The 16,606-nt window shown below is 39.5% G+C and overlaps 1 protein-coding gene across 4 annotated transcripts in view; it reads left to right on the plus strand.

Moving 5' to 3' along the window:
* Nucleotides 1-16,606, plus strand: part of CC2D2A (coiled-coil and C2 domain containing 2A) — a 132,993-nt gene that overhangs the window by 115,725 nt on the left and 662 nt on the right. For all 4 annotated transcript variants that reach the window (XM_039241550.1, XM_039241554.1, XM_039241551.1 and 1 more), the window contains 6 exons: nucleotides 1,908-1,997; nucleotides 3,593-3,706; nucleotides 5,144-5,278; nucleotides 12,376-12,498; nucleotides 13,841-13,899; nucleotides 15,582-15,759. In XM_039241550.1, coding sequence (XP_039097481.1) covers nucleotides 1,908-1,997; nucleotides 3,593-3,706; nucleotides 5,144-5,278; nucleotides 12,376-12,498; nucleotides 13,841-13,899; nucleotides 15,582-15,759 — 699 coding nt within the window. The remainder of the gene's footprint in view (nucleotides 1-1,907; nucleotides 1,998-3,592; nucleotides 3,707-5,143; nucleotides 5,279-12,375; nucleotides 12,499-13,840; nucleotides 13,900-15,581; nucleotides 15,760-16,606) is intronic.

Raw genomic sequence — 16,606 nt, forward strand, 5'->3', positions numbered from 1 at the left:
AAGCGCCCCTTATTTTTTTTTTTTTATGTTTTATTTATTTCTAGGAGAGAGAGAGAGACAGCGTGAGCAGGGGAGGGTCAGAGAGAGAGGGAGTCACAGACTCTGAAACAGGCTCCAGGCTCTGGGGCGGTAGTACAGCACAGAGCCTGACGCGGGGCTCGAACCCACGAACCGTGAGATCACGACCTAAGCGAAAGTCGGACGCTTAACCGACTAAGCCACCCAGGCGCCCCGGCTCATGGTTCTTAAAACAGCCCCACGTCAGGCTCTGGGCTGACAAGGAGCCTGCCTGGGATTCTCTCCCTCTCTCTCTCTCTCTCTCTGCCCCTCCCCTGCTCACTTGCTCTCTCTCTCTCTCTCTCTCAAAAATAATAAGCTTAAAAAAAAAGGTGAGAACTTGGGTTTCTCAAGAGACACTACAAAGGAAATGACAAGCCACAAATAAGGTGTTTACAACATATATAACAGACAAAAGAATACCAACTAGACTGTATTTTAAAAACACCTGCAAATCAGTAACAAGATGTGCAAAATACGGAAACAGAAATTCAGAGTGCGACTGGTCCTGCCAGCCAGGGCCTGTTTTCCCCTAATATATAGCCAGTCGGGCTGGCGATGAGACAGAGGGTAGGAATGCTTTTTATTCTTTGAGTTCAGGTAAGATACGAAAGGTTTCAGACAGGGCCTGAGGGTCTGGGCCCAACCTCGTGTGTACCTTCAGAGTGCTCTTCCAAGCACACACGTCCAAGGCCTCGCTACCTCCCGGCCCGTCCAGCGGGCTGCTGTCACAGTGCACACGCAGACCACGCCAGCCACCGCTGCAGGCATCGCGAGGCCTTCCCCCAAAAGGCCAGTGCGGCCTGCAGTGCCCGCTGTCCCGCCTCCTCTCACAGCCACCTCCACACCCCCCCCCCCCATCCGTGCGGACCCAGAGTGAGGACAGAAACCTGGAGGTTCGTAGGGTTTCCAAAGGAAGAGAAAGCGGAGCGCCTGACAAGACAAACTCTCACCACCGGCAACTCTTCCAAGCAAGCAGCTTGCGGGCTCTGGAACAGGCAGAGAGGAAAAGTTGCGGGGCAGCCCTTTGGAGAAAGCCATTCTCCCAGGGCCCCTGCGTCTCTTGAGCTTCGCAGTGTTGCTCATCCTTTCTGGTCTCGTTCTTGGCTTGAGTCCTCGTTAGACAGAAGTTTTATGTTTTATGCACCTCAGCTGGTCACGTGAATGAACGGGTAGCAACTGGAAGAACGGCACTCTCTTCACAGCAACGAGGCGGTTACGACCCCACTGGCCTACCCAGCCTCCTACGGTGAAATTCATTTGGGAGAAACCAGCTGTAACTGTTTAAAAGTCACTGCTTCACTCTGTTAATTTAACAAGGAAAGGAATGTGTGCCAATACAAGTTTTCTCCCTTAAAACAAACAAAAAAGAAATTCGGAGAAGTGTGACCTTGAAAGGCCAATTAAGCATATGAGAAGATGTTCGAGCTTCTTAGAAACGATTACCCTCTAAAACGCTCCTTGGAGAAGTGTCTGCTTTTTGGACTGGGTCAGAGAAAATACAAGGTGATTGTAGGACGCCATCCTATACCAGAAAGTAAGGAAGTGCAGAGGGGGGGAAAGAGAGAACATTTCAAAGAGACCTAGGAGCCAGTGTCTGGATCTGTAAAAGAAGGATATCAACAGTGACCTTCTTTGTAGGATGTCTGGAGAGGGTGAGATGAGATGTTGGTGTTAATACAACTCTTAGCTTAGTGAGCATTCGGTGAGCCCGTGTGTCATTCTGCACACAGAAATGTTTGTGGTACATGGAACTCTTGCAAGAAAATGAGGTAGAATATGTAGATTCCTATTTTATCAGAAATTAATTTTTTAAACAGAAACTGTTTCATTATTTACTGTTTAAACAGGAACTGGTGGCCCGATATGTGTCATTGATCCCTTTCTTGCCTGATACTGTTTCATTTGCTGGCATCTGTGACCTGTGGAGCACATCTGACGTAAGTAGTTCTCCCGCACAGATTTACTAGTTTGAGCTGACTTCACAGAATATTGGCCAAAGGCTTGTGTAATTTTAAATTGCAACATCCGTTAGTCCTTATAAAAATCCATTTGGTCATCTGTTTGGCACGATGAGCTAAATTCCGAAGAATTTTGTCTTTCTGGTTCAATTTGCCCAAGTTCAGAAATTTAAAAAACTAGTTATTTGTACAAATAACAATAAAAAACTACTTCCAGTGTCTTAATACTGATTTATCCTCCATTACCTCAGCAATATCCCAGCTTTCTTCATTAAAAAAAATCAGAATTACACTCTATATTACACTTGGAAATGACATATTCCACAATTGATGGGCTTTTTATGGCATGCCATGTCATTATTGATTCAACATGTATTTCCTTGTTACATATCACATATCAGACACTGTACTAAATTGTGGCTATGTGCAAAATAAACATGGTCCCTGCCCTCATGGAATTTACAATCCATGTATGTTACATAACATCTAAAAGGATCTTAGGAAGTATGACATAAACACATATATTATCACAGGTATTCTGCTTCTGAATCTCATGTGGTACTGTGTTTGCATAAAATTAAACTATATTATACAACGCCCTTTAAGGATAGCTCTAAACCAAAGAAATTTATGTACACCTTTTTTTTTTTAAGTACACTTTAAATTTTTTGCTCCCCAGTATATTTTGGCAATGTAATGTTGACAATATTAGAGGTAACATTTCCATAATCTCAACATCTAAAGAAAATACACAAAGAACAGAATAATGCATGTGCTGCAGAGCCAGACTGGCTTTACCATTTCCTAGGTATTACCTTGCTTGTGTTTCCATTTCCTCATCTATGAAACTGGAAGGTGAGTACTTCCCTCAAAGGTTTATTCTAGAATTAAATGAGTTAATGTACTCAATATGCTTAAAATAATTTGGGGGCGGGGCAAGGGGAGATATGACTAAGCAGAATACAAATGATTTTTAGGGCAGTAAAAATTCTGTGATTCTCTAGTGATGGGTACATGTCATTACACATTCGTCAAAACCCACAGAAGGTACCACACCAAGAGTGAAACCTACTATAAGCTGTGGACTCTGGGTAATTAGGACCTAGCACTATAGGTTTCTCAGCTGTTAACAATCAGACCACTCTGTAGGTAGATGTTGATAGTGTGTGGGGGCAGAGGTAGATGGAAAATTTCTTCCTGACTTTGCCGTGAACCTAAAACTGCTTTAAAAAAAAATCTTGAAAAACACATTCAACACACAGGGAGCTATCATCTATAAATTCAAAATGAAAAGTAAAACTTTGAAATTTGTCTCCCCAACCCATAGTGTTGATTCTAGAAATCCATGTAATCGATGTCAGAGAAAATACCATGTCTGCTAAAAGTGTTCTGTGTTTTTCTTTTTTAATGAACTTAGGACATAGTATCAAAATGTGGAAAAAGATTTTTAAAATAGTTCTATTTATACTTTAAGGCACTAACCTTAACAGTGACTTTTGAAAAATTCCTGGATGTCCAATCCAGAATGAAGCAATCAGTCAACACAACGGTAATTTTTGTTTTCTTCCTGTCAGCAATTTCTTGATCTTCTGGCAGGAGACGAAGAAGAGCATGCGGTATTACTATGTAATTATTTTCTGTCCCTGGGTAAAAAGGCCTGGCTGGTGATGGGCAGTGCTATTCCTGAGGTAAGACCGCATAGGCTGCTCTCACAGACGAGTGGAGTTGTCTAACATGGCTGTTACATTCCAGAGTATGAACAGTACTAACTTGCATAGCGAGCCTTTGAATTGCAAGGAAAGTGGCCCAGAGATTCCACTATGGGCAGAGAGAACCACTGATCAGACAAGGGTACTTGGACTCTGATCAATGCCTCAGATTAGGGCCTTTTTTTTTTTTTTTTTCCCAGTCTGAACCCTTTACCACTCAACGGCCCCACCTAACTCTGTCCTTTTAGTATGAGCCCCCACCTGCCCATGTTACTGAGAATTCTGATTCCCTTAGTGATCTAGTGTTACTCATGCTAAGGAGGGAAGGGGATCTGAAGAAGTGTGGCAAGGTGAGAGACCTCCCTTTTCATGCCCCCTGCTTCCTCAGGCAGCTGCTACTAACTAGTAGGCACAGCAGAGCTGAGCAGATAGCCACAGGAGCAAAGAAGAGAATGTTAGCAGCTCTATTTTGACATTATTATTGTTAATTTTATTAGACTGGAGAGAGTTTGTTTCCCAGCCCACTGCAAATATCCCTCAATTTGGGGCACGTTGGGGTTATATGGGGTACAAGTTTAGAAAATTCACATGAATTGAAGCAGTTTATCCAAAGAGTATATCAAAACGAGGCTACAAGGCTCTAGGAATCCTTGGGAATTAAGTAGCACGAGTTGCCACTAGGCAGGTAGGATCACATCCGAAAAACTAATTCATTCTCCACTGTTATCATCCAGAGAGCTTGGTAAAAGGAAAAGAACACAATGCTAAGGAAGTCACAAGACCTGAGTTCAAGGGTCTGCCTATTCCTCATGAGCTGTGTGGCTCTAAGCAAGTCAATTTACAACTCTGAGCTTTTAAGGGAACTAGGATCATTTTTACCCTGCCTTCCTCAGAAGGCTATTGAGAACATCAAAGGAAATCCATACAGCAGCAGTAAATGAATAAATGTTCGCTATAAAAAAAAAAATCCAGTAATACTCAAGTATTCTGAGTAAAAAGTTAAAGTACTTCTTCAGGCTCCAAACTCCAAACCCACCCACCCCCTAGGTATATTCACAGTTAACAGTTAGGTATGTTTTTCAAAACATCTTCTATGCATTTACATAATTATAAAAGTATATGAAATACTAGTTAATGTAGTATTTAGGCATAATCATTACCCTTCTAAATACTTAATCAATTATCCCTATTTGGTCTACTACACTGCACTAGCAGATGCATGCATTTTGCAAGAAGGAACATTTGATTTTATTTCTTAAAGCCAGTGCAACCTAGAACTTCAAACTAATTTCCACCATTAGCCATGAATTTTAGAAATTAGGGGTCCAACTAAAATAATGAACTGTGTGTGCAAACTAATCTTGACTTCAATTGCATAATTAGTTGGAAGTTGTTTTAATGACTATTTTCCTTCAGGGTCCAACTGCCTATGTCCTAACTCGGGAGCAAAGTCATTATTTAATATGGAATCCCTGCAGTGGACATTTTTATGGACAATTTGATACATTCTGTCCCTTAAAGAGTGTGGGCTGTTTAATAGGTCCGGATAATGTAAGTATTACTATTGGATGGCTTTTTTTTTTATTGACCTGATTTAATATTTTATGTATCAAAAAATTTGTATATAATCATATACATATACCAGTTAAATGTAGGATCAAGCACAGTGACAATAATAATAACTCTTAGTTGAATCAGTCACCTGATCCACTGAGAAGCAAAATGAGGTTAAAGAAAAAATACAGAACTCAGATGCAGAGGACATGAGTCTGTGTCCTGGGTCTGTCCTCAGTGTGTTTTGAGAGCGAAGTGAGACAAATTTATCACCTAGGAAAACTGGGTCCCTCCCTTCCAACCATCCTTCCTTCCTTCTTTCCCCTCCTCATTCCCCCTTCCTTTCCCTTTTTATTTTTTTTTTTCAAATGTTTTATTTATTTCTAGGAGAGAGACAGCATGAGCAGGGGAGGGTCAGAGAGAGAGGGAGTCACAGACTCTGAAACAGGCTCCAGGCTCTGAGCTGGCAGTCAGCACAGAGCCCGACGCGGGGCTCGAACCCACGAACCGTGAGATCATGACCTAAGCGAAAGTCGGACACTTAACCAACTAAGCTACCCAGGCGCCCCTCCTTTCCCTTTTTAAAGATGGGAGTCCCAGTACCATCAGGTGACACTGGTTACACCCAGTTTTGGAGACAAACTTAATTATGAAGGGTACTGTATAAGACAGTGGTTAAAAACAGGAGTTATGAAGTCAGACTGCCTGAGATTAAACTTCAGTTTCATCACTTAACAGCTGTGTGAGCTTGGGAAAGTTTCTTACGTCTTCCAGCCCCAGCTTCTTCATTGGTAAAATGGAGGTAACAATGGCAGCACTTACGTTGTAGAATGTTGTAAGCCGTGAACAAGACGACCAATGTAAAGCAGCTAACGAACAAGGACAACTCTTGACTAGCTTCTGTCATTGTTTTCATCATCATCCTCTACCTTAGTGGTCTCCGAACTTTAGGCATCTGTCAGAAAAATAATTTGAGCATGCATCCCCGATGTGGTTGTTTTTTGTTTTTTTTTTTTTAACTGAAGTACAATTAACATTTGCATCTATGTTCATCAGAGATACTGGCCTGTAGTTTTCTCTTTTTGTAGTGTCTCTGTCTGATTTTGGTATCAGGGTAATGCTGACCTTGTAGAATGAATTTGGAAGCTTTCTTTCCTCTTCTATTTTTTGGAATAGTTTGAAAAGACTAAGTATTAACTCTTCTTTAAATGTCTGGTAGAATTCACCTGCAAAGCCACCTGGTCCTAAACTTTTGTTAGTTTTTTGATTACTAATTCATTTTCATTGCTAGTAATCAGTATGCTCAAAGTTTCTATTTCTTCCTGATTTAGTTTAAATTATATATTTCTAGGAGTTTATTCATTTATTCTGAGTTGTCCAGTTTGTTGGTATATAATTTTTCATACTATTCTCTTAAAATCATTTGTGTGGTCAGTTCTTTCTGCTCCTTCACTTCTGATTTTGAGGGTTTTTTTCTTGATGGGTCTGGTTATCAATTTTTTTGAGGTTTATCAATTCTTTGTTTATCTTTTCAAAGAACCACCTCCTAGTTTCCTTTTTCTTTTCTTTCTTTTTTTGTCTTTTTCGTTTATTTCTGCTCTGATCTTTATTATTTCCTTCCTTATACTGGCCTTGGACTTTTTTGTTCTTCTCTTTCTAGTTTCTTTAGAAGCTAACATAAAAATAACATATAATGGGGAAGCATACTCGAATGATTTTTTTCTGACAGATGCATGAAGACTGAAAGGAAAGGATGGAAAAACATTTACCATACAAATGGAAATGAAAAGAAAGCTGGGGTAGTAATATTTATATTGGACAAAATAAACCTTAAAACAAAGACTATAGGGGTACCTGGGTGGCTCAGTCAGTTAAGCGTCTGACTTCAGCTCAGGTAAAGATCTTGAGATTCGTGGGTTCGAGCCCCACATTGGGCTCTGTGCTGACAGAGCCTGGAGGCTGTTTCAGATTCTGTGTCTCCCTCTCTCTCTGACCCTCCCCTGTTCACGCTGTCGCGCTCTCTCTCTCTCTCTCTCAGAAATAGATAAAAAATATTAAAACGTTTTAAAAAAAATAAAGGGAGTACTTCTCATGTATTGTTTAATGAGCTATAACCCTTAAAAACAAAAAAACAAAGACTATAACAAGAGACAAAGAACACTGCATAATGATAAAGGGAAGAGCCTAAGAAGAGGATTTAACAGCTGTAAATATCTATGCAACCAAGATAGGAGTACCTTAACACATAAAGCAATATCAGCAGACATAAAGGAAAAAAAAAATGACAGCAATACAATAATAGTAGGGGACTATAACACCCTACTTATATCAATGGATAGATTATCCAAAGAGAAAATTAGCAAGGAAACAGTGGTTTTGAATGACACGTTAAGCCAGATGAACCTAACATATATACAGAGGATTCTATCCAAAAACAACAGGAGATGCACATGGAACTTTCTCCAAGATAGATCATGTGAGGCCACAAAACAAGTCTTAATGGATTCAAAAAGACTGAGATCATATGATGCATCTTTTCTGACCACAATGTTATGCAACTAGAAATCACAAGAAAAAAAAATCTGGAAAAAAACACAAATACATACAAGCTAAATGTTACTAAACAATGAATGACGGAACTATGACAACAAAGGAGAAATTAAAGGGGTGCCTGGGTGGCTCAGTCAGTTAAGCATCCAACTGCAGCTCAGGCCATGATCTTACGGCTCATGAGTTCAAGCCCTGTGTCAGGTTCTGTGCTGACAACTTAGAGCCTGGAACCTGCTTCAGAATCTGACTCCCTCTCTCTCTGCCCCTCGCCAGCTCATACTCTGTCTCTGTCTCTCAAAAAGTAAATAAAAGTTAAAAAAAAATTTTAAGGAAATTAAAAAATATGGAGACATATGAAAATGAAGAATAAAGTCTTTGGGATGCATTAAGCGCTATTCTAGGAGGGAAGTTTATAGCAACACAGGCCTGCCTCAAGAAATAAGAAGCTCCATTACATTCACAAATACTGTGTTTTTTACAAATTGAGGGTGTGTGGCAACTCCTTGCCAGGCAAGTCAGTCAGTGCCATTTTCCAATAGCATTTTCCTCGCTTTGTGTCTCTGTGTCATGTTTTGGTAATTCTTGCAATATTTCAAACTTTTTCATTATTATTATATTTGTTATGATGATCTGTTGTCAATGATTATAATTTGCTGAAAGCACTGATGATGGTTAGCATTTTTAAGTAACATTTTTAATTAAGGTATATACATTGTTTCTTTAGGCATAATGCTATGACACATTTAATAGACTCCAGTATAGCATAAACATAACTCTCGTATGCAATGGGGAACCAAAATATTCATTTGACTTGCCTTATTGCGATACTCACTTTATCACAGTAGTCTGAACCAAACCCACAAAATCTTGGAGGGGAGCTTGTACACTTCCACCAATCAGGACACACCCTTAAGTACCATTGCCCCTCTTTCCTTTGCTTCCAAAATTCTTCAATTACTAATTATATCCCCTACTTCTACATTCTCAGTACATTCAGACTTTAGCCCTTTTAAATCTAGTTCCTTTTCCCCTGACTCTGACAAGTACAATTGTCTTCCTAACGAATAAATAAATCCAATGGTTTATTCTCATTTCTCATTCTCCTCTCCTTTTCTATGTCACATGTTCTTTTCATGAAAAGAACACTTTACCCTCCTTGGTGTACAGATAAAGGACTGTTTGGTTTTTCATTTTCTCTGCAAGTTTCTTAGTTTTCTTTCACTGGTTCTTCTCCCCACCCCTTAAAAAGTAGATGTTCCCGAAGATTCTATACTTAGATTTCTTGCAGTACCACACCTATCATTATTAATTGTAGTTCTATCTAGGTTACCCTGGCAGAGAAGTTATAATCCTGTCACTAACCCCAAAATCCTTGGATTCTGAATTTTCAGCTGTCTGCAAGACACCCAAGTGCTTTATCAAAATCTCAAACTTGGCACATCCAAAATTCAAATCATTTCCCCCTTGTCTCCAAAACCAGCTCCTCCTCCTGGCTTCCCGTTTCTATGGATGTCAATTACCCAGATTCACATCTCAGAATGGTCCTCGGTTTTCTCTCTCCCTTACTTCTGCATATTTTAATCCTATTAACAGATACCAAATCATATAGGTTCTACCTCTTCTGTTTCCCAGGCCATGCCATTATTGTTTCACCCTACATTACTGTAAATAACTAAATAATCTCTCCAATTCAATCCATTATTTGGTACACGAATGCCTGATTAAGTTTCTGAACATTCACCTTCATCATTCTATGGCTTAAAAAGTATTGAAGTACCTCACTACGTACAGAGTAAAGAGTAAACTTCTTGCCTTGGAGTTCAAAGACCTATATAATCTGAATTCAACTTTTTCCAATGCTATTTCCCACTACTTTCCTGAACATTCCCTACCCAACAGCCAAACTGTAATTCTTAAAGACCCTGCCTACTTAAAACAATTCCTTGATTTGAATTCCAAGCATCATCCTACATCACTGACACTTCTATCCTTTAACGTTTTTTTTTATTACTCCAAATTTGAAAAATCAGATCCTTGAAGCTTAAGTTTATCAAACATCTTTTCTATCTATATTTTCTCCCTAGGAACATATATATGCCAATGGTCTCTAAATGTATCTCTAGCTCACCTAGCTCCCAGAACTTCAGACTGAAATTTCCAACTATGTCTTCAACATCTTCATATAGATGTCAGACACCTCAAACTTAATGTGCCCAAACCTGAACTCCAATTTCCTTTTGCAGTCTGATTTCAATAAATAGCGATTCCTTTAGTGAAGTTACTTAGGCCAAAATCCTTGGGGTCACCTTTGATTCCTCTTTTTCCCACATCCAATTCATTAGCAAATCCTATTGGCTTCATAGTATACCCAGAGTCTGACCATAGCTCACCAATTTCACTGTTTCTGTTTTTGTCCACGCTACTGTAGCTCTTATCTGGATTATTCAAAATAGCTTCCTAATGGGAAACTTCACTACTTGCCCTTATCCCCTTCAGTTTAGTCTGAAAACAGCAGTTAAAATGGAAGGCAGACTGTGTCACCCCCTCTGCTTAAAATACTCCAGTGGCTTCCTAGCTCACTCTAAAATCAAATACATAGGGGCACCTGAGTGGCTCAGTTGGCTGAGCGTTCGACTTCGGCTCAGGTCATGATCTCACAGTTCATGGGTTCGGGCCCTGTGTCAGGCTCTGTGCTGACAGCCAGTTCAGAGCCTGGAGCCTGTTTTGGATTCTGTATCTCCCTCTCTCTCTGACCCTCCCCTGCTCATGCTGTCTCTCTCTCAGAAATAAATAAAACATTTTAAAAATTTTAAAATAAAAATAAATAAAATTTCAAAAATTTAAAAAATAAAATCAAATACCTAAATCTTTAAAATAATCCACAAGGCTTCCTATGACTTGACTGACATCACACCCCACCACCTTCCATCCTCCACAGATCTCATCCCTTACTCGCTCTACCTTGCTCACTCTTCCAAAGCTACCAATGTCCTTGCTGTTCCTCAACACATCAAGCAGGTTTTGCGTTTGCTATTTCCTCTGCATAGATGACCTTCCCCGTTACTGGATATCATCATAATATTGTCTCTCAACTCTTGCATTGCTGATCACAGGTCATCTTTCTCTGTCCACCACCCTGAAGTTTCATCTCTTCCATGTAGTTTTCTCTAGTCTTGTACGGTTAGCTGTTGCCACAGCAAAGATAGTAAAATCCCATTCCCAAACTAAATGGCTTCAGATAGCTATTCTCATGAATCTGTGGGGCAGCTGGGACAGCTCTGCTTCATGTGTGTTTATTCTGGGACTCAACAGTGACAACGGCAGAATCACAAGAAGGCAAGCAGGAACACACAAAGCCTCTTAAGCTTAGACTCAGAAGTTACACAAGGGCACTTCTGTCCCATTCATTCTACTGGCCTAAAGTCAAGGAGCAGGAAAATACATCTCAACCATTTCAGTGGGAGGAAATGCAGACAAAGTAACATGGCAAAGAGGGGGAGTATAGGATGGGGTAAAGAACTGAGGTCAATGATACAATCTGCTACATCATGTAACATCTTGATAATCCCATATATTTACTTATTTGTTCACACTATCTTCTCACTAGCTACTGCGAAAGGGCAGAACTCCATTTCATTCACTATTTTATTCCTAGTGACTGAAACTGAGCCTACATGTATAAGATACTTGATAAATATGTTGAATGGACAAACTTACCACTCATACACACAGTCATTGAATATGCCTACTATATGCAAGAAGCTATGCTATATGCTAAAGATAGTGAACAAAGCACGTGGCAAATGTGCTTAAGACAACAATGTAATATCTAGTGAGGAGGCAGATGTAGGCAATTATTAAACAGTGTGACACACTAATAATAATAAATTAGCAAATAACTATTGAGGACCTACTATGTAACAAGCATTGTTCTAAGAGGTATAAATAGATAACTGATTTCATCTCCTCAGCAGTCTTATGAGGTGGGTACTACTGCCCAGCTTTATAAAGGAGGAAACAGAGGTACGCAGAAGTTAAAGAAATCATCCAAGGTCACACAGTTAGTACTAATATCGGGGCCAGAATTCAAGTACAAATCGCCTGGCTCCAGAACCAATATGCTGCATGCCTCAACCCCAAGACAGGGGCTATTCAGAGATTGCTGAGTGCTGTGGAAGCAAAGAGGTACACGTGTAATCAGTTAGGAGGCTAGGAGGTACAGAGTTGGGAAAAGCCAGCCTGAGAAGAGTAGCCTTATCTACTTTCTCCCAAAAAGTTTTAATTTTCTTCTCAGGAACCATCTTATTTCATCAACCTACAATGAACGTAAGGCACACCTCAACTTCAGATATAAAAATGTGAAAAATGGCCAATGACAATTTTATGATGTCTGATTATAAAATGCATGCTGGTTTTCCAAATCAAAGTATGCCAAAAATGTGCATGTTCTCTTGCTGTCTTTCTACTTCCTCTACACATACATACACCCACACGTGTATATAGATCTGCTGCCATATATGCTAAGTTAGTCTTGTCTTCTTTAGATTTGGTTTAATATTCAACGACATGACTCTCCACTACGGATAAATTTTGATGTCGCCAAGCCCAAGCTATGGAAATCTTTCTTTTCACGAAGTCTGCCATATCCTGGCCTTTCCAGTGTTCAGGTATAATTCTTCTATTAACAATATAGACAAAGAAAAGTGAGGAATTTGAAATCATTCTACTCGGTAACCAGGTATTTTTTGACCCTTAATTCTATTTCTGGATACTCAGTTAAAAATGTTTTTCAAACTTAGTTGAGTCCAACTCATAATAATAAATTACCACCATATCATGAACAGTTATATACATATGTGAAAAAAACAGTTTTGATATAATGAGCCTCAGGACATAAAAGTACCACAAAATATATTCTACTTAATTTTTTAAATGCTGGACTCAATTCACTAAATTGATCAGATTTTACAAGTGCTATTAAAGCATGAAATCAAAGTGCAGGGCATGAGCCACTAGGTGCCCATAAAATTAATTTAGAGGGTCCTGGCCAGTAATAATATTGTAAGTAGTAACGATGAAAATTGTTTACTAATACCTTTAATTTGTTAGCTATATACTTACGTGTGTGTGTGTGTATGGAGAGTGTACAGTACAAAGTATATTTTTTACTGTGATCCAGACCATTCCAAAAAAAAAAAAAAAAAAAAAAACAGTACCCCAGAGAAATTCTTCCATGTGTACAAGGTGATATAGAAAAGACTGTTTTCATAGAAAGACTCTAATAGCCTAAAATAACTGGAATTACAGAAGGGATAAAATATGTAGGGTACATAATGGAATATTTTATAGTAGTTAACGAACGATTCAGCATTAATAACTCTTATTAGCACTCTAAAAATATGCATGGTATTATCTCTAAATGTAATGGTAAGGGAGGAAAGGCAGGCTGCATATTCACAGTATAAAACTACTGCATAAACTGACTTGCCCAATCACTCATGTAACACTGTGTGTCAACTATACTTAAAAAACAAACAAACAAAAACTATCACGTAAAGTTTAGAAAATACCCAAACCATAACAACACATTGTTCGGGGATATACAGATCTGTGAAAAAATCATGAATACATCGTATTAACTTGCCTGTTTCCATCAGGCGTGATGAAGACATCAGGAGGCAGGGATTTTTATTCATAGCTGTATACCCATCACCTGTAAAAATACCTGGCACACAGTAGTTGTAAAATCAAAGTGCTAAAAAACAAATTCAGGTCATAGTTACTTCTGTGGTGAGACAGAAAGGAGATGAAATTGAGATGAAATTGAGAAAGAAACAAACAGCTCTATAATTTATTTGTGATATTGTACTTAGGTGGGTCATGGGTCCATTGGCATCCATTATACTATCCTCTGTATCTGAAAGTCTGAGATTTCATCATTTCTTTAAAAATATTTAGAAAAGGATGTCGAGCTATTCAAATTAAGTGTTTTTCTTTCCTCTTTTGTAGCCAGAAGAACTAATCTACCAGCGCACAGACAAAGCGGCCACAGCTGAGCTACAAGACAGGTCATACAGTACCCATAAACCCACACGCGATCTGTCACTAGGAGTGTTAATACCAAACTAAACAGTTCTCAGCCTGGATCAATAACCCGAGCAGTTAAACCTTCATTCATGTTTATAGAAAGATACCAAATACAGATGTGATCTCCGAATCCCACAGCTCAAAGGGGGGCATTCACATCAGCATGGTGTGGAACAAACAGAAGTGAGCTCCAGGAATGACAGGTGGTTTTCCATAACTTTACATCAGATTAGAGCTCAGCATCATGTTATTATGGTTCTTGCTCAGACATGTCATAATCCTCAGCTTAAAATATGCCTCTTTTGTCCAATTAGGGGCTTACTGAAGTTCAGCTAGTTTATAAACCTAACACATGCAGAAGGCTGGTCCCAATAATATTAGATTTAATTATATTAAGTCTGGATAATCCTCATAACCCTATAAAACAGAATTTATTCTTCCAGTTTTGCAAATGTGGAAACCGAGGTTCAGAGAAGTCAACATACTTGTTAAATGTTAGAGGGGGCTCTGAGGCCAGCCAGATCTTTCTGATTTCAACGTCTGTGTGCTCTTTCTACTGTATCAAGCTGTGTAAATATACATGAGAATAACTGTGACTCTTTTTAAGCTATTATTACTAGAAGACACCAATTTATTCTCAATTTCAAATTTTAAGTAAAGCCTTACTGGAGATCCCCACCTAGAACAACTAATTCCCCCAAAAGTCTTTTTTCTTTCTTCTGATAGTATCAGGATACTACATTAATTGAACCCACATCATTTATTTCTCCAATATTGATGAAGTGCATAGCAATTCACCCATACTTTCTTGCTCAAACCATCTTGAAACCCAGAACAAAAATATGTATAATGTGCCAAATGAGAAGTGGGTCCTAGAGTTACCAAGCAGTGGGGAGCTGACTGGTCCCCTAAATCTGTGTTTGGTTAGGGATGCACAGGAGGCTTTAGAATTCACAGGGTTTCGACTCAAACCCCAACTCCCTTGCCATTGTCAAGTCACTTATCCTACTTCAGACTGTCCCCAGGTAAGTAAAATGAGGACAATATCTGCTCGGAGAGTCACTGTTAGAATTACTATTACGTTTTGAGAGAGAGACAGAGCATGAGTGGGGTAGAAGCACAGAGAGTGGGAGACCCAATACGAAGCAGTTCCAGGCTACCAGCTGTCAGCACAGAGCCCGACATGGGGCTCGAACTCAGGGACCGCAAAATCATGACCCAAGCCGAAGTCGGACACTTAACCGACTGAGCCACCCAGGCGCCCCAAGTCACTGTTAGGATTAAATAAAATTGTAAAAAAAAAAAAAAAAAAAGCTCAATAAATGATAGCTAGTTTCTTTTATTGTGTTTGAAACTTAATTTTTGGTATCCTGCTTTTAGCTAATATGACAGGTACTGATCTGTAGCATGTAAAGTTTAGTGATGTTGGACATTCTGAAAACAGTTTCAAGGCAATTTAGAAAAACAATCCTCGTAAACAGAAGTCACAGCACAGGGTAAAGAATCAATATGCGGCATTAATAAGCCCTACAGATACTGAAAGCTTTCAACATAAACATGCCTACTGAGTGACCATTTCACCGGAATCCCCACCGCGTACAAACTGTATCTTTGTTGACAAAAGCCAAATCAGCAAAAGATGGAGTTTCTTTTTTATAAACAGGATTGAAAAAATACTCAGAGAGAAAATCATGGACTGGAGGCCACGCCATCTGACCAGGTGGAACAGGTACTGCACCTCGGCGCTACGGCACTTCCTGCCTCTGTTAGAGAGAAGCCGAGGAGAAGACGTAGAAGACGACCACAGAGGAGAGCTGCTCAAGCAGCTGGGAGACTACCGGGTAAGTGCAGTGGCTCCAAACTGACCCTGTAGATTGCATTTCAAATGGAAATTGCTTGGTAATGGATTTTTGGAATCAAATCCCAACTTTGCTCTCCAAAGTTCATAGACGTAGCAGCATAGGCTAAAGGATGTAATGAAAAGTTCACATCTCAGTAATTTAAGTTATTGTTAAACAGCAAAATGCCTCTATAAACCGAAAATGCTGAGAGTATGCAATGAAAACTACCTTAAATAAAATGCATTAAATACAATTAAAATATCTGGCTAAATCCTATTGGGCTCAACTGTGCATAAAGGTGAAACCAACCACTCTTGATCTCTTTTAAAAGGAGAGGATTTTATACTAACTGCTTGTCAATGCTAAAAAACATTCTCAGTAATAAATCCGTGTGCCCGCCTGCCTGGCAGTAGTGCTGTGTTCACATCCTACAGCGGGAGAATAAGACCCAGAGAGCAGTCTCAAACCAAACCGGTAAACCTTGTTGGCTAAACAGCATGAAGACAAGTTGGACATTCAATTCTATTCACTAAAACCAGGTTTTCAGGATGTCTTCAAGGAACAAAAAACTTAATTCAAACAGTTTTGAGCAGTGAAAAGAATTTATTGGCTTACTGGTCACAGCTTTGGGGTGTACCACTCTTCTCTAAGTCTTTCCACCCTGCCCTCCTCCATGAGAAGGCACCGTCCTTGGGCTCACTTTTTTTCATGGTATCAAATAGGGGAACGGCTCCAGGCCAGGACTCCCATCTGCACACATACTGTCCAGGGCAAGAGACAGCATCTGTGTGCCCTCATTCCTACCCAGTTTCCTGAGACTCACTTTGATAGATCAGTGTGGCCACAG

The sequence above is a fragment of the Hyaena hyaena genome, unplaced genomic scaffold, assembly GCF_003009895.1.
Source record: "Hyaena hyaena isolate Hyena2069 unplaced genomic scaffold, ASM300989v1 scaffold_195, whole genome shotgun sequence".
NCBI classification, from domain to species: domain Eukaryota; kingdom Metazoa; phylum Chordata; class Mammalia; order Carnivora; family Hyaenidae; genus Hyaena; species Hyaena hyaena.